The sequence below is a fragment of the Propithecus coquereli genome, unplaced genomic scaffold, assembly GCF_000956105.1.
Source record: "Propithecus coquereli isolate 6110/MARCELLA unplaced genomic scaffold, Pcoq_1.0 Scaffold8, whole genome shotgun sequence".
In the NCBI taxonomy this organism is placed as follows: Eukaryota; Metazoa; Chordata; class Mammalia; order Primates; family Indriidae; genus Propithecus; species Propithecus coquereli.
Genome location: NW_012154173.1, coordinates 15,515,020 through 15,537,033, shown reverse-complemented (window position 1 = coordinate 15,537,033; position 22,014 = coordinate 15,515,020). Strand labels below are relative to the sequence as shown.

The 22,014-nt window shown below is 37.4% G+C and overlaps 1 protein-coding gene across 1 annotated transcript; it reads right to left on the bottom strand.

Annotated features, from left to right (window-relative positions):
- Positions 1–620: 620 nt before the first annotated feature.
- COPS5 (COP9 signalosome subunit 5) lies at positions 621–20,949 on the bottom strand. Its single transcript, XM_012663165.1, has 8 exons — positions 20,472–20,949; positions 16,598–16,832; positions 15,461–15,589; positions 14,771–14,836; positions 13,957–14,042; positions 9,012–9,123; positions 3,918–4,066; positions 621–860 (listed from the first exon to the last, which is right to left on the bottom strand). The coding sequence occupies exons 1-8, from the start codon at positions 20,612–20,614 to the stop codon at positions 776–778; spliced, it is 1,005 nt and encodes a 334-aa protein (XP_012518619.1). The 5' UTR covers positions 20,615–20,949; the 3' UTR covers positions 621–775.
- Between the last annotated feature and the right edge of the window lie 1,065 nt (positions 20,950–22,014).

Sequence of the window (22,014 nt, the reverse complement as noted above, 5' to 3'; positions counted from 1 at the left end):
CTCCCTTCAGGAAGCCTACCTTGCAAACCCCTCTCTGGGATAAGTGTTCCTCCCAAGTGTACCCCAGCACACTGTATTTCTCCCTACATAGCAGTATACTTAAGTTCTCGTTAACTCAGCTTCAGCCTCCATGGTAAGTTCTGTGAGGACAGTGGCCATGTCTAGGTTGTCCAGCGTATCTCCAAGGAGTAACACTGGGCCTAGTTTAGGAAGGGCCCATGGTGAATATCTGAATGACGAAGCTCTATCTCTAATAAGTTATTTGATTTTCAAGAAAATTACTTATGGTATGACTCAGCTACTGTTTCATAGGGACATTAAAAATGTTCCTATTAAATTATTAAAATAATTAAAATGTTAAATTATATATATATATATATTTCTCTTTTTTTCAGGAGTACTGTGTTGAGTTAAATTATATTTTACTAACAGACTATCAAAAGGTGGTACAGGCAAATTGACAAGTGGTCTGATAATCACTATGGCAAGTGAAATGCCAAACTTCTTTGACTAATTTAGAAGGCAAGGCTATTTAAAAAATATATTTTTTTCATATTCAAGAACATTAAAAGATGCTAGAAAAATAATGTAACTCTGTCCACAAAAAAATGAAAGGACAATTTCATTTTAAAGAGTTTTATTATAGGATGTTAATATTCAGGACACTTCAGAGCACCTTATACTTCTAATCAGATTTTGGGTAACTGGTTTTAAAGTGTTACTTGAGTGTTTTTCTCATACTGGCTTTCAGGCAAAAGTACTACTCGGTGACTGTTTAAGAGATGTTAATTTGATTAAACAGTTTATCCTTAATAACCTGAGACATCAATCCATGGATAGCTTCTATGGTAGTTTTACAGCTGGAAAGAAAAAACACATCACAGAATGTCAGAAATTGAAAACTGTTTCCAACATGCAAGATCACCCTCCCAACCCCCATCCACCCATGCACCCCCAATAATGATTTTTAGTTTTATTCATACTCCTCAAACCATGCCAATCTGAAGTTTACCCTTGTGATTTTTAGTCTTCTGCATGTCTTTTGACCATTTTGTTATTTACTAGAACTTTCACAAGAGAATGACAATGTAAAATTTGAAGCAATCCATAACAGTTAATTTTATTACTTGCCAGCTGCTTTGGGAAAAGTTGTTTTAGAAGGTGACTAAAATGATACATAATCTATAACTTATAGACTGATTCAATATTATATTAAAATCTATTATTCCTTGTTATTTATTACTTAGGATAACTTGAAAAATAATGTTAAAGAATCCCATGCTTTTGTTTCCCCTGAAATAATCACAAACATCTTCCAAACAATTAAAAGTAAAAGTTAGGTTAGTGGGTGAAGGACTTAAGATTTTAGAAATGATAAAAAGTATAAAAACAATGACAGACTGGGCCTGGTGGCTCATGCCTGTAATCCCAGCATTTTGGCAGGCCAAGGTGGGAAGACCACTTGAGGCCAGGAGTCTGAAACCAGCCTGGGCAACATAGCAACATCCCATCTCTAAAAAACAAAAACAAAAACAAAAACAAAAAAACAAAAAAAAAGTCAAAATTAGCTGGGCACGGTGGCACATGCCTGTAGTCCCAGCTATTCGGGAGGCTGAGGCAGGTCGGATCGCTTGAGCCCAGGAGTTCGAGGCTGTGAGCTATGGTTGGGCCACTGCACTCCAGCCTGGGCAATAGAGCAGGACCCTATCTCTAAAAAAAACGATGACAAAACCCCACCAATGTTCAGGAGAGATGCAATTCTTACAAAGATACCCCAAAAAGGAAAATTGTCTACTTTTGTATTACTATTTTTATCCTTCCTGCTTTTCTTCTTATATGATTGAAGATATTCCCATAGTGAAATTTTTGCTTCATAAGAAATTGAGATATAAATGTAGATAAAATGACAAATTACAGACATAAAGACAGTTGAGCAAAACACACACTCAAAGCAAGTACCAAAAATGAGACCTAATGCCAAATAAAAAAGTAATTTTTAATCAGGCCACTAGCTTTACTTTCTAAAAACCCACAAAGAAGGGAATGAGATAATTCCAACCCAAGATGACTTCCACTCCTAGGATATACTTCATCTTCCCTTCTCCCTTCTACTTCCTATAGACCAAGCCAGTTTGTCTTAAAAGAGATATCAACGTATCAGCTTATACAGAAATCAACATGGTTCTCCCCTTCCTTTTTGCCCCTAATCATCACATTAAAATTCAAATTTTTCTGAAAATAAATGTTATTTAGATAGTCTTCTCAATCCTATATAATCTGTGCATCTACAGGGCCACATAATTATTTCATGAGTTTTCAAAGAATACATCTCAAGTTTGTTCCTAACAAAATCTTTGGTAGTAAAATTTGGGATATTAAATTGTTATATAAAGGATAACTTCAGAAGCACTATTTAAGAGAGATACAACCATTTCTGTGATACTTTGGGATTTATTTATTTGTTTAGAGACACGGTCTTGCTCTGTTGCCTAGGCTGGAGTGCAGTGTCATAATCATAGCTCGCAGCAGCCTTGAACTCCTGGGTTCAAGCAGTCCTCTCACCTCAGCCTCCTAAGTAGCTGGGATTATAAGTGTGATCCACTGTGCCAGGTGGGATTTAAAACTTTATGAAGGCCGGGCGCGGTGGCTCACGCCTGTAATCCTAGCACTCTGGGAGGCCGAGGTGGGCGGATCATTTGAGCTCAGGAGTTCGAAACCAGCCTGAGCAAGAGCGAGACCCCATCTCTACTAAAAATAGAAAGAAATTAATCGGACAACTAAAAATCCATAGAAAAAAAAATTAGCCGGGCATGGTGGCGCATGCCTGTAGTCCCAGCTATTCAGGAGGCTGAGGCAGAAGGATCGCTTGAGCCCAGGAGTCTGAGGTTGCTGTGAGCTAGGATGACGCCACGGCACTCATTCTAGCCCGGGCAACACAGTGAGACTCTGCCTCAAAAAAAAAAAAAACAAAAAAAACTTTATGAAAACCTGAAATCTGATAAATTTAAGAAATCTTAATTTAATCCCTCAGAAAATGATTAGTATGTAATAGGTTAGGGGGTGGGGAACCTGTGGCCTTCTGATTTCAAGATTGTTCTTTTTTAAGCAAAGGAAGCAAGAACAACTTCATCTTTCTCTGCCTCATCTGTTTTAATACAAGGATTTGTTCTATAAAATTTGGATTCAGTCAAAAAAGGCCACATGCACAGATCCAGAAGGCCACATGTGGCCCCAAGGCTGCAGGTTCCCCACCCCTGCTGGAGGTGTGCAAAAACTTTTAAGCTTCTTTTTTTTTTAAGATCCAAAGATGGGGCTGGGCATAGTGGCTCATGCCTGTAATTCCAGCACTTTGGGAGCCTGAGGTGGGAGGATCACTTGAGGCCAGGAATTTGAGACCAGCCTGGGCAACATAACAAGATCTTGTCTCTTCAAAAATAAAAATAAGTGGGTATGGTAACACATGACACATGCTTATAGTCCTAGCTACTCAGAAGGCTGAGATGGGAGGATGGAGTTTGAGGTTGCAGGGAGCTATGATAAGGCCACTGCACTGCAGTCCGGATGACAGAGCAAGACCGTGTCTCAAAAACAAAACAAAATTTGGGCTCGTTTTCTTTTTTATACTTTCTAGCTGAACCTAGAAAATGTGACTGAGAGTGCCCGTAATACTACACAGATGTCTGATTTAAGCCTTTAATGTTTTTATCTACTGTTCCCTACATTTTCCAAGTTGAAACCTGCATTTGCCAAAAGTTAACACCTGCATTTGCTAACTTGTAAAGTCCCAAGAAGTTAATATTCAGGTACTAAGTTATAACGAAGTTGAACCCTAAGGAATCTGAATCCTACTATTATTTGCAGGTTTTGAAAGAAAAAGAGTTAGCGGCAGGAATCTTATAGATTTGCTTCTTTCTTACCTGTCTCTCGTAGCTTTGGCAAGTTTGTCTTCTGACTTTCGGTCATGAGTTTCTAAACCCAACATGAAACTCCCTCGTCCCAGCTGGGCTTCTGACTGCTCTAACTTTTCAGACAAATCAAAGACCTGACCAGTGGTATAGTCTGCATTCTGTGGAGAAAATGGTATTGTGTCAGTACATAATACAAGTCTACCATTTAAAAAAATCTCAATGTTTTTATGTCAGTTAATTTTCTTCTCCACAGAACATTTCACTTACAAAGAATTCTATCATAAAACCTGAAGAAGTCAAATTATACTTGCAAAAACTCCTTCCAAATGCAAGCATTTCAAGTGTAGATGTTTTCCTTTTTTATAATTTCAAGATTAAATTTGTAATATTTCTCTTTGACTACTTAAATCTAACATTTGTTATCATGGGAGGCTTTGAAGTACAAAGATCTGAGTCGGGTTCCGCCGCGCTGCAGATTAGTTGGGAGACCTGAGCACACCTCCAGGTCTTCTTCTGAAAATGGAAGAGGGAGTCAATAATTTCCACCTTAAGGCTACTGTAAAAATTAAATGAAGTGATGAATATAAAGCTCTTAGTATTGTTCATGGCACACAGTAAAGGCTTAATAGCTGTTAGCTAATTTTGCTATTGTTCTTGTTGAACTTTTAGAATTAGTATGGGTGACAATATTTTAAAAAGTAACATTTGTTTCAGCTTTTCTGGTATAAACTTAATAATTACAGAAAATTTGGAAAATGTAGGGCAATATAAAGAAGACAATCAATACATCTATAATCCTTCCACTTAGATATAACCACAGTTATTTCAGAGTATTGCTATATGCTCACATGCACACCTACATTTGGTAGAATGGATTATAATATATATATTTTCTATAATATTACATACTTTTAAAAAGAAAAATTTAATAGTTACATGGGTACACTTAACTGTAAATATTATAGTTAAAAGATTTTTATGGGGTATCATTTTTTATTTGTAGTCTAAAATACAAAAAAAATTTCACAAAGATAAAGTTATGACGTATATATTGTATTTCCTTCCTAAATCTTCAGTAGAAGAGTGTGAAGATTAAATAAACAAGTTGGCAAAAATTAGTCTGTTATTTTATGAGCTCAGTTTGTAAGACAGTATACAGGAAATGCAGTTCAACTACCAATCATGAAAAGGTATTTGCTTGCCATCACAGCTACTAACTACAGAGGGTTCCTTAAAATGCTACCAGTTCTGAGTCTCTGCTCAGAGCTTCCAACAGTAGACTTCCTCTGAAGTTATAGCTTGAATGGTCCATTTCACCAGTATTTGCGTATGGAAATGAAGGGGAGCGACAGGGGAAAGGAGAGAGGCGGGGCGGTGTCTGAGGCTCAGGCAGGCTCTGACCACAACACAGGGCACCAATAATCTTGCCCGATGTGATGTGATCATTAACCTTTCTGGAAAACACAGCTGGGAGTTCTCTGAGAATTGTCATTAGAATGTGAAGAAAGCCACACAGATATTGCACAGATTATTTACAGATTGTTTATTTTACATTTGAGAGCTATTGCTCTGCTTCTGTGTGGCAGAAAAATAAATTTCAGCAATTCTTTTCTGTATTTTTTATTTTTATGATGAGTATTCTTACCAATGGACAGAGACCAGCTAATCTGGCGATGAGAAGAAAATTGCACAGACGCAATTACCTTCACAGGAGATATAGGCCTCTCCATTCATGGCCCTTCCCCTGAGATCTCTCTAGCTAACTTTACCAGGTCTGCCAGAAGGAAAGTTCTGGCAGAGAACTTTCTGGGAGAGTGGAGGAAAGATACCCAGTCACCCAAAAGAATTTCATTATGGCAATAATGTGATTGCTAAGAAGTTCTGTACAAAGGGAATCGTTTGAAAGCACCTGGGATTGTTTGTTACTTTCACAGGATTTTCTTCTTCCTGGATTCTCTTTAGAGGGAAAATAACACAAATTCAAAATGATTCCAGTCTGAAGCACAATTATTTGCCTGTATAACAAAAATATCTCATTTTTTTTGTGCACATTATTTTTTAACGGGTTAGAAAGAAAAATACTGTTTTTTTTTGATTTGTTCCTTAAATCACATAAAAATACCTTTTAATGTTTTAGAACTCTCTAATGGTAAAAAGTGCAAGAATTTAAAATTTTTCTTTCATACTCCTGTAATTCTCCAAAAGTATTAACTTTGTATATATATGAGTGATTTTTTTCAAAAAATGCTAAATCTGAGATCAATTGGTTCACTGTTTATATAGAGTGACTAAAAGAGGCTAATACTTGTCACCAATTTTATAGGATAGGCTTTACTGTTTGTGAATGTATGATTTTATATTTCATGAGTAATATCCATTTGAAGTTGTAAAAGCAAGCATAAAATTCTAATTGAAGTTCATTTTATCATAAAATGGAAACATTCATTTTTGAATCTTTTTCTCATCATGTAATTATAGGGAGCCAATGTTTGATTTCCTTTGAAGTTCTGTTATCTCCTTCATTATTTTGTATAGATAATTATTTTGTATGGACAATTCCTTAAAAAGGCCTACTTAAAAGTTAACATCTAAAATAGTTATGCCAATGAAGTCTTATGCGGGGTATTATCTGTATCTAAAAGGTAAGTGCTTATCATTCTGATAGGCTTTGTTTTGGTGTTGTTCAACCTGTGATGCTGAGACATGTATATAAAAAAATCAGAAGAAATTTAGGGATATGATTACCCAAAAAGGAAACTATCCTATCTAAATCTGAATTGTGTTGATAACCAGGTGTTCCCAAGTTACTCTTAATTTGTATTTATTGAAGGACTATTAGATTAGTGCCACAAAATTTTTATCTTACTTTATGTTAATTCCAGATAAGTAATTTACAAATTCATATCTTGACTAGAAGTTTTTTTTTTTCATTTTTTAATCCTTCTGAGTGAGGAATAGCAGTTTTACTTTGTAAGCATTATAGAGTGGCAGAAGCTAAAAATCATTAACACTTATTTTGCTTAAAAAAAAAAAGTTGGGATAAATAAAGGAAAAAAAATGCTACCAGTTCTTCAAATTATTTTACAAACATAAAATATTTTTAAAGATGCAGTTATATTCATTTTGTCTGGATCTAAATGGTTTAGGAAACCAATATCTTTTCCCCCTGATAGATTTGGGAAAAACCTTAAGGTTTATAGAGTACTTCACAATTAGAAGATTAAACTACTAATGCCATAAAAATGTAGGCTATCAGAAAAAGTTATACTATTAAAATGACCATAAAATACATTCGATTACATTTCAAACACACAGAGAATGAATATAGAGAACTAATTTCTTAAATCAGGAAATAACTTTTCTGGTAGCTTTTAGGTTATACGCCGTGATTAACTTCTTTAGTTGGGGAAAGAGTGAAGTTGAACATATATTTACATATTTTTTCTTAAAATGCTGCAATGTACTATATATAAAGCCACAAAAAGGGAGGAAATATAATTTAACCTTTTCTAGATTATTAATGTCCTTATGCATGCAGTGCTGGAATACGGGGACAGCCATAGGGCTGGCACGTAGAGCTGCTTGCCTCTACACAAGGTTCAGACTGTTCTTACAGTGTTTTCTCCCCTTGCCATCAGGTGTCACTCTGGCTGCTATTAGTATACTTGCCTCTAAGGAAGCACATATAAAGCATTTAGCAGTGTCTGGTATTTAGAAAGCACTTAATAAATGTTTGTTATTACTCTTCTTCCTTCCAGTTTGCTATTTCTGACCACTGAGGGTAAAATAAGAACAGAAAGTTTATCAGAATTATATTTAAAATCATAGTAAAGAGGCTCAAGTGAGGTCTTTTTCCATTAATACAATGCACCAAATGAAGATAAAAATAATCATTTATTGAGGCTTTACTATATGCCAGGCACTCTGCTAATTGCTTTATATAAAGTATCCCATTTAATTCTCTCAGAGTACTTAATGATGTATATAATAGTGTCATCATTTTATATCCAAGAAAGGCCCAGTCACATGAAATAACTTTCTGAAAGTCACTCAGAACTAGTAAAGTGGCAGTTATTTCAAACCCATTTTATTTTATTCCAAATCCTGTGGTTCTAACCACTACTCATACTGTACTATATGAAATGGCCTACTTTTTTAAAAAAGTAAAAAACTATTCCTAAGTTTGAAATATAGAGAAGCTTACATCTTTCTAAATATGTTAGGTTTTAATGATACATCAGAAAACATTCAGCGAATATCATTTTTTTTGTTGTTGTTCCCAGCATCTGTTGTTTTAAGGTAATGATATTCCGACTTCCCTCTGTGGACCTCTCCTTCCCTATTCTTAGTTCCTGTGCTCCTAAAGGAGTTTGCTCCACCCCAGACCAGCAGTGAAGCACTTGCCCTGGTCCAGCCACTCATTAAGTTCACTCCTTTGGCCCACAGCAGGTCTAAGGATGGTGACCTACGTAAAGCAAGTCAGATACAATGAGGCTTTGCCTGGGAATATGCGTGTGTGTCTGTACCTTGATTTTCTCCTGAACATGAAAGTGTGAGGCTGGGAAGTCTAAAGCTAAAGCTACCATTTTGCGTTCACATGAAGCTTGAAACTAAAGCTGAGAGGAAATGAAACCTAAGAGAGAAAAATTAAGACCTCATAATATTGTTTGAATGCAAACTTAGCTGTGCCTGAGGCAAGCCCTACTCCTAGACTTTGCAACTTACATGATTCCCTTTCTTGTTTAAGCTAGTTTCATTAGGTATCCTGTCACTTGTAATCAGAGTCCTAGATTGAGACAACTTGTACAACAACAGTATTTCTATTCTGTCCTCCATGAGTCTCCTTAAGGCAGGGGCAGGTCTCACCCTGATCTGCCAACTCTATTTGTCTTTTGTCATGTACCTTTGTCTCTATGGTCCATGACAAGAGACCTTGGATTGGCCTAGCATCTGATCCAGCTCTGGTGGTGCAGAATCCCACACCAGCCCTGGTGTTTTGGCCAAGTCAGGTACAGCCTTTCTGTGAAAAAGGGTTTCCAGTATTAAACAGCTTATGTAGCTTACATAAAATTCAAATGCATTCCTTGCAAGTACAGTACTTACAGTAAGCAAGCTAGAGGAACTCAGCGTATTCACCCAGTATTTATTCCACAAAAGTTCAAGCAATTTGCGATCCAAAGAGGATTTGAAATATGAGACTTCTAAGGCATAATATCTATGAAATGAAAACACAAATTTAGTAAATGAAACAAAAAATTCAACTATATCACATACAAGTTATGGCCAAATGTAAGCAAACTACATTTTATAGTCAAATAGTTATATTTTAGTTTTTAGTCCAACAGAACAATAGCTATCCATGGTTTCCTTACACTTCAGGAATGTAGTTTCAAGTCTTCTGTCTACTAAACTTCCTTCTTTTATAGTTTTTTCTTCTGTAGAGCCTAGAAATTCCCAAGATGTTTTTAACAGCCAAGCAGAACTTCTGAAGGATATGTTTATTTATATTACTTGTGTCCAGCCAACAGCACATAAACTGAACAAGCTGCCTCTTTAGGGTCAGTTATAACTTTGTTAGCCTTTTTTAAAATACTGAAAATGACATGTAGATTCCCCATTCCTCCCTTTCTAATTCCCTAGTTAGGACTTATTGCTTTTTGGAAATGCATACTTTAAAGTAGGTCCTTAAGGCAACTAAAATAATTGCTCCCACTTCCAAAGGTGCATCATCAGGATGTTGCAAGAAAAATCTAGTTAACTGTCTGAAAAACGTTTTTAAAAAAATAACAGATATTTAAATATCTCAGTAGGTTCTGTATATCAATGGATACAAAGAAGCACAAGAGACTTCTTTACCTTCAGGAACTCACCATTTACATGGGGGATTTGGTATGAATCCATACAAAAAATTAAATATGATACACACCAAATAACAATAAATGGTGCTATAGTACATATATAAAATGAATCACTTACCAATTAAGACTAAGAGATAGTAAGTACTCTTAGTGTAGAGGAGCTCCAGTGGTCACCTGGAGCTAGAACTGCCTGAGAAGCCCCAGGGAAAAGGTAGGATTTAGGGTAAACCTTACATGAGTCTAGGGTGTGGATACGTTGAAAGCAAGGAGGGCATTAGGCAGAGGGCATCAACACATGAAAAGGAAAGACACGTAAGGGATAACAAGTAAATCAGTGTAGCTGGACAATCTAGCAAGAGCAGAAGAAATGTGTGAGAGAAATCTGGAAACCTATGCTGTGGTCTAGGTGGGGAGGACATTACATAAAAGGCTAAGAAATTTACACCTGGGACTCATGGAAGGTGTTTGAGCAGAGCAATGATACAACCAAAGGGGTATTTTAAAAAGCTGCCTGTGGCAGTATCATCGGGATGTGTTAGAGGAGACAAACTGGAGGCAGGGATACCACAAAGGAAGCCACTGCAGCAGGGCAGATGGCAAGAGATAAAGGCTCAGACTCGGGGTTAGTGGTGCAAAGGTAAAGACACATGAACACAACAAAAAATGCCTGCTGATTAAAGTTTAGCAGTGAAGAAATAAAATCTAATAAAAAATTGAAGATACTAGAATTAAGTGAAGGTCTTTTCAAGATTAAGACACTTGTGCATGTCGGAAGACAGAAAGGCAACCAGTAAAATGTAGAAGTGGAGCAGTATATTTCTTTTTTTGGAGACAGAGTCTCACTCTTTTGCCTGGCCTAGAGTGCTGTGGCGTCAGCCTAGCTCACAGCAACCTCAAACTCCTGGGCTCAAGCGATCCTTCTGCCTCAGCCTCCCGAGTAGCTGGGACTACAGGCATGTGCCACCATGCCCGGCTAGTTTTTTCTATATATTTTTAATTGTCCGATTAATTTCTTTCTATTTTTAGTAGAGACAGGGTCTCGCTCTTGCTCAGGCTGGTTTCGAACTCCTGAGCTCAAACAATCCGCCCGCCTCGGCCTCCCAGAGTGCTAGGATTACAGGCGTGAGCCACCGCGCCCGGCCAAAACAGTATATTTCTTAAGCATCTATTATGTCCTGATTGCTTTACATATATTCTGATTTAATCTTCCCCACAACCATATGAGAAAGGATTTATTATCTCCATTCTATAGCAAGAAAACATTAGAGAGATTAAAGACCCTGCTCAAAGCCACATAGCTAGTAAGAGACAGAGAAAGGATATAAAAAGACATGTTTATTAACAAAACCTCAGTGTTTATTTTTACATACAGAGTGTAGACATTTAGGAAGGTATTTAAGAAGTGAGGCTTCAGGAGGGAGGGAACAGTTAGAGGTAGGGAGGCAGGAATCGGGGAGGCAGTAAAGTGAAAAGATCAGCTGTAGAAAGGAGAGGTTATACCTGAGACATGAGGGGAAAAAATGGAGAGGATGAGTATAGCAAAAGAGATTTAGATTTATAAAAGATGACAAGTAAGATGACAACTCAAACTTCAGGGTCTAAAATAGACTTTTGTGTTTTATAATTTATGGGTCACCTCCATGTAATTACTGTTTTAATTCTGTAGGTTGATATAAAGATTAGCTGCAAATCTCAGTAGTGGAACTGAAAATAAGAAGAGTATCCAAAATTACTCATAGACTTAAATTCTCTTCTGTATGGGAAGTCAATAATAGATACTGCCTAGAACTGAAAATCAAGAAGTGACATTATCAGCATGTTGTTTCAAGATATGAGGGTAAATACTTAAAGGAATAGCTATATTTAAGTGACTGCCTCTGGGAGATGTGAAAGGGAAGGGTATAAGATTACTGTTTTTATAAGTTTCATAGAATCATTTGACTTTTTAAACAATGTGCTTGTAACAGTAATAAAATACAAGCTAATTAAAAAAAATATTTTGTGTCCCATTTCCACTAAGGTTTTTTAAAGTTAATATATTAATCACTAAGGTGGGCACAGTGGCTCACACCTGTAATTCCAGCAACTTGGGAGGATGAGGCAGAGGATGGCTTGAGGCCAGCAAGTTAGTGACCAGCCTGGGCAATATAGTAGGACACCATCTCTAAAAAAACATTTCAAAAATTTAGCAGGATGGGGTGGTACATGCCTCTGGTCCCAGCAACTAGGGAGGCTGAGGCAAGAGGATTGCTTGAGCCCAGGAATTTGAGACTGCAAAGAGCTATTATCGTACCATTGCACTCCCGCCTGGGTGACAAAGCAAGACCCCATCTCGGAAAAAAAAAAATTAACACTTACATTAGATTCTATGTTTAAACTAGACTTGGAGTGATCTGGGATTTAAGGTAGGAAAAAAACGAAAGAAAAGCTGATATAAACTGCAAATAATAGTTCATCATCAAATCAGAAATGGATGTATTAACCAGCCTATGCAAAACCCCTTCTCTTTCAACCTGGCACTGTGTTTCATTAATTATTTGCAATGAAAATAAATCATTTATTTTCAAGACTCTGGTCTCCAAAAAAAAAAAAGAGAAAACACTGACTTACTTTAAAAATGAAAGTATCACAGCAAAGGTGTTTCTAGCCCTAGGAGCAATTCTCTCAAACAGGAATGGTTTAAATTTTTTATTTTTTGAGATGGGGTGTCATCATAACTCACTTCAACCTCAAACTCCTGGGCTCAAGTGATCCTCCTGCCTCAGCTTCCCGAGTAGCTAGGACTATAGGTGCGAGCCACCAGGCCAGGTAATTTTTCTATTTTTTGTAGAGACAGGGTCTCGCTCTTGCTCAGGACGGTCTCAAACTCCTGAGCTTAAGTGATCTCCTGCCTCGGCCTCCCAGAGTGGTGGGAGCCACTGCATCCCCACCTAAATTCTGTTCAATAAGGTAAACCAAATGATTAATCCTAAACTTCTAACTGAAAAATAGAATTGTTTTTACAGAAATATGTCAGAGATGACTGAAAACCAGATATATTTCAAAATTCAACTTTAGAGATTCTGGAATTTTCTAAGAATTTCCAAATAGAAAAATAAGAGTAAGCAGTAGCACATGGGCAGCCAAAGTATTCCTTGAAGTTTGGATAAGAGGTCTGGAGAAAAGGGGATACTAGGCAATTATTTATTGATTTGAGTAACTTTTTTTTTTTTTTTTTTTGGTGCTTATCCTTCTATGTGTCATGCCCTGTTTTATATTTATTTGTTCTAATTATTTTATTTTTCAAATTTTTCTGTAGATATGGGGTCTTGTTGTGTTGCCAAGGCTGGTCTCAAACTCCTGGTCTCAAGTTATCCTCCTGCCTCAGCCTCCCAAAGTGCTGGGATTACAGACATGAGCCACTGTGTCCAGCCCATGTCCTGTTTTAAATGCAAGGATACAGCAGTGAATAATTCTGTTCCCATGAAGTTCACCTTCTAAAGGGGTCAATAACAAGGAAGCAAAAATATATCAGATGGTAATAAGTGCTAGGAAGAAAAAGAAAGCAGGGAAAGGGGGACACAGAGTGACAGGAAGGTTTTATTTTAGATAGGGTGACCAATGAACATTTTCTATTAAGGTGACCCTTAAATAGATATTCAATGATAGTTAGCCAAATGAAAATAAGGAAGAATGTTCCAGGCAGAGGGAACAGCAAGCGCAAAATCCCTGAGGCATGAGCCTGCCTGGCACATCTGACAAACCGCAAGGAGGCCAATATGGGTGGACTGGAGAGAGCAAAAAGTTCAGTGAAAAGAGATGAGCTCACAGAGATTGCAGGGGCCCAATCATACAAGGTTGTGCAGTTTATGATAAGGGCTATAGATCTTATGGGAAGTCATTCTGAAAAGGAGGAACATGACCTGCCTTATATCTTGATAGAATCAGTCTGCTTAAGAAAAGACTTTTGAGGGGTGAAGGGTAGAAATAGGAAGGCTAGTTAGAAGGCTAGTGCTATGGTTCAGACTCCAGAGTCTTTTTACTATTTTGTAAATTTATGTATTTTTACTATTATGTTAAAAGCTATTATGAATGAAATGCACTTTGTCTGAGCCTTTTTTCTCATCTGTAAAATAAATAACCTGGACTGGATGATATCTAAGGTTTCTTATTGATGATCTTGGTGTCAGATAAATTTTTTAGTTACTTACTGTTTGCAGTGTACACCAAAGTCTTCTATTTTATTAAGTGGGATAGTCTGGTACTCAGAAGGTCCTTCATCAGGAGGTTTGTAGCCCTAAATGAAAAAAAAAAAACAAAAAAACCCAGAAGATTAAAAAATATATAAAATAAGAAAAACACTGTATTTTCTGTTGCTTTCTATTTATAGGATCATTAATTTTGGGGAGGCAAATATTCAACATAAACATTCTAATAAAAAAAATACTGCTTCTACCTTCTCCCAACCCCACTTGGTGGCACTAAGCTGCATCTGGCTCATAGATTTATTTTTCTTTTCCTTAGGTGATGTACTTTTGTTCTAATACCTATTTCACATTGCAGGCTCCCCTCTGGGAAGGAAATAGATCTATGTATTTAGCTTGTTGTTTCTCTAGTACCTGTCAGAATGCCATGGGCACACAGATATTTATTACTAAATAAAGACTGCTTTTCCAGTAAAATTAACAGTGTATAACATAAATATATTATCTTTTGCTAGAGACAGTTTATGATAGTTTGACTGCTGTTGTATTATTAAATTGTTATTAACAAAAAGATAGTGATATCTTTAAAAATAGGTCAAATATTTGGAATTTAAAGAATTATAAGGACTTATAATTTTTAAAATTACCACACATGCCTGTTGTGAAAGCTACTCTGGAGGCTGAGGCAGGAGGATTGCCTGAACCCAGGAGCTCGAAGCTGTAGGGCACTATGATCATGCCTGTGAACAGCCACTGCAATCTAGCCTGGGCAACACAGTGAGACTCTGTCTCTAAAAAAATAAATTAAAAAAAAAATTACCTTTGGGTATGTCCTAAAGGCGCCAAGATTCACTTTCCCTGCAGATATTGTTCTTGTTGGATCAATCTACAAGAAAGATATATTTAATATGTGTGGATATAAAGTCATTATACGTCTCCCTGTTATTTAAACATTATAAACTAGAAATACATAGATATAACACTATACACACACACACAATAACCTAATAACCAAATAAGAAAAAATAACCAAGAAACCATAAAAGTTCAATAAAATGGGTAAGAGATTAGACTTAGTTATGACATCAAGAATATGTGAAAATTTCCTTTTTTTTTTTTTTAAGTTTTTTTTAAGTTTAATAGGTGAACAATTCCTACCTTCCTCACAGAAATCTGGATTACATCTATTAATAAAATATTGAGCATAACAAAACCACTCTGGCAATTCCTGCTTACTCATTTCAGTCAACACTGACTGAATGCCTATGATGAGCTGGACACTGAGATACAGATGTTATGATTCCCCTCATTTTATAGAGGAGGAGAAGTGGGATGCACAGAGGTTAAGTAACTTAAAGTCTCAGCTTCTTAGAGGTAGAATTGAAACTCAAACCTATGCAGACTGACACCAGAGCCTTACTCTTTACCACCTTGTTTTTATTTCTCAGTATACTTGCTTTAGTAAATCTTCATGAAGAACTTAATTAAAACCAGTTTTAAAAATACTTACCACCACTGCTACAAATGGTTCCTGGAACTGCTGATTGAGCATCTGAGTACTAACATCAATCCCAGAAAGCCAGCAGCCATAGCCAGGGTGGCTATGATACCAGCCAATTGCATTTTCGAGGCGGCCAACCTAATAAGTGAAGAGTGCAAAGAAGCTTAAAGTTCTTGTTTTATCTTAGAGACACTTGTCATTTGTCTATTTATATTGCATTATGGTAAAGTAACAGTATACAGAATAGTTCATAGCATATGCTGCTTTCAAACTAAAAGAAAAAGACTTTAAAAATAGATAATACATGTATAAAGTAAAAAATTTACAAGGTACTATAAGGGTTTTTAGTCTCCTTCCCTTCTCTTTCCCCTCAACTATCCAGTTTCTCAGCCTACATGTTAACCCTATAGCCAATTGCTTACCCTCAGAGTATTCTTTGCATACAGAATACATATTCTGTGCACATATGTAGATTAATAAAAACACACACACACAATATCATACCACATAACAGTGTTTTACACTTTGCTTTTTCACTCAACTAACCATTCTGGAGTTTACTCTGTATAGCTCAACACATAGATAGCTACCTTTCCTACCTTTTTTGTTTTTTTTCAAAGCCTGCCTAGCAGTCCACTGATGGATGGATATACCACAATTTATTTAACCAGTTGTTTTATGCTCAGGAACATTTAGGTTGTTTCCATTTTTTTTTTTTTTTTTTAGAGACAGGGTCTCACTCTGTTACCCAGTCTGGAGGGCAGTGGCATATAGCTCACTGTAACCCCAAACTCCTGGACTCAGGTGAGCCTCCTGCCTCAGCCTCCCAAGTAGCTGGGAGCATAGGTGTGTGCCACCATGCCTGGGTAATTTTTTTTTTTCTTTTTTTAACTTTTTGTAGAGACAAGGTCTCACTATGTGGCTGAAGCTCCGAACTTGATTTTAAACACACATTGGATAATAAGTGTAAGAATTTATTTGGGGAAAAAAAAACACACTATAAATCAGGCTTTTAATCTCATACATTTTACATAGAAATTGCTAAATTTAAAATATAAAATTTAATGTAAAGAGGATAATTTTAAGTTGAGAAACTCAAAAGTCACGTTGAGACTCTAACTTGTAGTTACTAAACAATGTTTTTACCTGTTTGGCGTTTTCTATGTATGCGGCCATGTACTCATATGCAGCAGCCTGAGCGTTTACTCGGGTTTCAGTGCCCTCTACAGGCAAAGCAAAACTGTCCATAATGATCATGGTTTCACCATCCACCTTTCCTAGCATCAAACCCATCACTTCCAAGTTGCCTCCTGATCTGGCATGCATCACCATTTTCAGTAGAGCCAATGCTGAGATTTTGCAGTATTTAAAGTAATGGTGACTACAAAACAAAATCATGGTGTAATTAAATTTCTTATATAAAGTACAATTTCAAAAGACAGTTTTTGTGAAGATAATAAAGTATTGTAGAAATTTATAGTGATGGGAGGGGAGTGTAGAATGTGGGAAGAAAAGAAGGTAGAAAAAGGCAGAGTTCCTGCAGGGGACTGGAAATAATAAATATGTCATAGTCCTGCAAAGTATTTCCCCTTGGGGGAGGGGAAAAGTCTGAAGTAGTTTTTTTTTTTTAATACACTATTCAAATAAGGGAATAACATGACCAGTTCAATAGACTTTTTCTCCATTAATTTGGAATCACCATATCTCTGATTCTGATTCTGTTTGAATGGTTGTGCCTGTTCTTAGGCCTAACCTTCTGGCCTAATGGTTAAGAATGTAGGTTCTGACTTTCGTCTGCGTAGGTCTGAATCTTGGCACTGCCATTCCCTAGCTGTGGCATTGGACAACCACTTAGTGTCTGTGCCTCAGTTTCCTCATCTGTAAATAGCGATATTTCATAGTTGTTGCTAGGATGAAATAAAGTAAATGAAATAATGTACATAAAGTGCTTAGCTTAGTGCCTTGCACATACTAAAACCTAAGTAAGTTCTAGCTGATGTTAGCATTATTAACCTGTCTCTTAATGGTACTCTCAAACAACAGTATATTAAAGGGTGTGGCATCCCTCTGTGGTATCAGCCTCAAAAGTAGATCACTATTTCAGAGTTTTTCATGGGTGGATGTGTCTAAACTCTTGAATGAAATTACATTTTGTTCTCACTGATATAGCCCAAGACAGCTAGGATGAATATAATTAGAGCCACAATTAGAGAGTGAGGCCGATTGATAGTTTCCAAATATTTAACAGACTACTTGAAATGTACAGCCTGCCACAGAAGTAAGTAAACAACCAGGCAACCTGACTGACCTGTACAGTCAGTCAATGTCTCTGAGAAGCCTTTTTAGATGTCTTCCCTCAGAAAGCATCCAACTTTAATTCTTAAGTTTTGCCAGATTTCAACCACAAGCTGAAAAATGTAGAGACTCTGGGAGTCAAGATATGAATTGAAATCATGATTCTCCCCTTTACTGGGAAAAGAAAAGTTACTGTGCTCCTACTACATACATTCTAGGTCTTTTTTATACATCACCTCATCTAATCTTTACAACATTGCCAATAAGTAGGTCTTATTTCCATTTTACAGATAAATGAAGATGGGTAAGTAAATTTAAGGTGGATCAACAAGTTAGTGACAGTTGTGAGATTAGATCTTAGGTTTGATTATTGCTCACTTAAGAGTTCATTGCCTCAATGTGGTCATGAGGTAAGTTGCTTAATGTATTTGCTTGTTTCCTTATTTGCAAAAAAAAAAAAAGAATGAAAACACAGTATTGGGTTGTCATGAAGATTAAATGACATGTGGAAAGCTAGGTGCTTGGCCAGTATCAAGTACTCAATAACCATTGTGAATCTGAAGGATGGCAGTTAAAGCTAGCCTTATAAAAAACTGTGAGGCAGATGAAGTATGTTCTGTTCTTGACCACAGCACTCCTATTAGGTTAGTAAGTATGAAACGTCCGATTTCTTTAAGTACTAAGTTTGACAGTTGATATTTCTGACATTTCACTTTGACACTTCTTGTCTTATTGTGAAGGTATATCCACAGTTTAGCTTATGATAATCTTTCATATTTTTTTTTAGAGCAATGTTTGTAAAACCGTGGATAAGTAAAAAATCCAAGTTGTTTTCAAATATGAGTTCTGTTGTGGAACCAATGCAGCACAGACAGCTAGAAGTATCAACGAAGTGTTTGGTAAGGATGTAGCTAATGAATGCAGAGTAGGTCGATGGTTTGTGAGAAGTTCCATTCTGGTGATTTTAATCTTGAAAATGAGCAACATGGGTGACCTGAGACCATGGTGGATAATGATGAGCTGAAAGCTGTAGTGGAAGTGAATACATCTCAACCTACGTGTGAATTAGCAGCAAGGTTTGACGTTACTAGTCCAACAATATTGGACTATTTGAAACAAATGGGCAAGGTAAAGAAGCTGGATAGATTGGTACCACATGAATTAAACGATTGTCTTGAAGCTTGCCTTTCTTTGCTGTCACAACATCAAGGTAAACCATTTCTACACCGTATTGTTACATGTGATAAAAAATGGATCTTTTTGACCATTGCAAGCATTCAGCACAATTACCGGATAAAGATGAAGTGCTGAAACACAGTCCAAAACCGAATATTCCTCAAAAAAACCTAATGGTGTCTCGTGGTCCGGTACTGGTATGATCCACTATGTCTTCATAAAACTGGGTCAGTTGATTACAGCAGATGTCTACTGGAACCACTTGGTCGAAATGATGAGGATGCTTGCCATTAAGCAGCTGAGATTGTTCAACAGAGACAGGCCAATCCTCTTGCAAGACCACATGTTGCAAAGAACAATGCTGCTCAAACTATAGAAGCTGGACTAGGAAACTCTCTGTCATCCACCATATTCACCAGACCTTGCACCAACTGACTACCACTTTTTCCAGGCTTTGGACCACTTCTTGCAAGGAAAAATATTCAATTCTCAACAAGCTGTAGAAAACAATTCATTGCCACTTGCTCTCCAAGCTTCTTTGCTGCTGGCATAAGCAAGCTACTATTATACCATTATGGCAAAACTGTGTCCATAGTTCAGGTGCATATTTTGATTAACTGTACTGCCTGTTTGAGATATAATAAACTAAACTTTTGATTTGAAATCGGACATTTCATATTTAATGACCTAATATTGCACCATTAGCTTTTGTGCTCTTTTGCTCTCTCCCTAACAAAACCCGCTTTCAGGAAAGGATAAATATTATGAGTAAAGACCCTTGACTTGTCATCACTCCCAGGGATAAATGAATTTTGCTAAGGGGCAAAAAGCCTTAAGCTCTATTTTTATAATTTCTGGCTTATGTGTACTGGTGGAGTAACATTTTATAGACTGGGCAGAGCCTCAGTATGTGTCTGAAATAGTTACCAGCTATTAAAAACTATTATAGGTGTCTAAAAGATGGCTCATAACTATTTTCTTTTCTTTTTTCTTTTATTAGAGATAGGGCCTCACTCTGTTGCCCAGGCTAGAGTGCAGTGGCGTAATCTTAGCTCAGTGCAGTCTGGAACTACTGGGCTCAAGCATTCCTCCTGCCTCAGCCTCCCAAATGGCTAGCACATAACTATTTTGGAGACCCTTGGGCTGCAGACTCGATTTCTGAAAACGTCTGCAGTCCTCGGTCTGGGATCAGCTGAAGGTCCCAATAAGGTGTATGTTGGCACTGAGTTCAAGGCAGAGTGTGTAGCACATATGACAATATGGATGTTCAGAAGTGACAACCTAAAATACCCCTTGTTCTCCCCTTACATCCTCTGGAGACAAATGGGTTAAAGATACAGAAAGGGGAGTCTAAGCAGGCCTCAGCGGAGGGGCTTAGACTATACTTGCAGGGTAAAGGTAGACCGAAATCCCTCAGGGACATAGTATTCCCCCCTCCCCGCCGGTGAAAACACAAGCTCTTCACCCCCTTTCAACTCCCACCCTCTCTGGGTCTCTTAAACTCCCGCCATCCCTTCCCTCCCCTGCGTCTTGCCAGGGACCTCCTCACTCCTTAGTCCAGGGCTTCGCCGCCAGGATTTCTTGCTGCTGTTTCTTGTCGTATTTGTAGATTTCATCGATACTCTGAGCTTCCTGCATGTTGTTGGCCAATTCCCAGGTTTTCTGGGCCATACCGCTCCCGGACGCCGCCATCGCCGAGGAATCGGAGAAGCTGTCGCCTCCACAACCAAGACGGAACTTTCCCTCGCTAGGTTTGCGGGTGTAGGCTTCGGACTCTTCCCACCACAGGTGGAAACTCCTACTAGCTTCTCGAGGTAGCCATGACACCTATAACCGGAGATGAAGTTGGTACAGACCATTCGGGGAAGATAGGGGCCCTTTGAAGACGCAACGATATAAGCAGCAGTTACAGTAACAGTTAGGGAGAGAGGAATCTTATTGTGGCTTAAATGAGAACGTCTTGTCTCGGAACATTGTATATATGAATTAGGACAAATAAAATGAGCAGGTATGGCAATGGTATAGTCTTCCGCACCGGAAGTGGGGAATGTTAAGGTTATGCCAGAAAGTGGAATTAGCCTTCCCAGTTTCTACTGCGCAGGCTCAGCCTCCGCCATATTATAGGTGGGTGGAGCCTTAAGAATGAGATCGGGGGAAAGCAACGTTTTTGTGTGGGCATAGGTACATTAAATAAGTTTGTTGAACGACTTAAAAATAAGGCTGGCTGTGGAAAAACTGAGCTATAAGTAGTTCTGGAGGCTGGATAAGGGAAAGGTAAACATGGCATCCATTTTTACTTTAAGATGACTGACTGCACATGCGTAAAATCCTTCAGGCTCGTGGTGGCTTGGCACTTCGTTTTCAGATGGAAGTTCTCTAGCGTTCCGGTGATTGCTATAGTTAATGCCTTTTGGCGTGTTTGTAAAAGTTAACGTCTGTATATGTATTATGTGTCATTAGTGTTCTGAAAATGTCTAGTACTCAGCTTTTATAATAGGTTACAGTTAAATATTAAGAACTGCTGCGAACCGCCTTTGTCCCCAACGAGTAATCTTCGCAACTTGTTTTTATCCTGCAGTTAAAACGATGTTTAATTATTTCATTTGTTAGTTTACATGTTTTAGGTCTTTTTTCCTCTTAGTCCCATCCCTCCATCCACACAAGAGTCTACATTTCACTGGGCATAAATCTCAGCCTCTCCCTTTTTTTCTGTAAAGTGCTTTCAGTTTTTGGCCGGAGGCTCCGCTTTCCAGCCTACAGAATATAATCGTTTATAACAAAGTTCTCGTTTTCTAGATTTACAGATCCCGTGATTTTTAAAATTAAAATAATTTTTAAAAATTTTAGAGATTTAGGGAGTACAAGTGCAGTTTTGTTACATGAATATAGTGCCTCGTTGCGTGGTCTGGCTTATTAGTTTAACCATCACCCTTCCGAATTTCCAGTGTAGATGTCATGATTTAAAGTCGGCAGTTTCAAGACACAGGGACCACGTCTCTGTTCCTCCTTTTATCCCTAACACCTACCATAGGTATTCAGTAAACTTTTAGCTGAAACAAAAAAGAAATAGCATCACAGCTCTTAATAACATG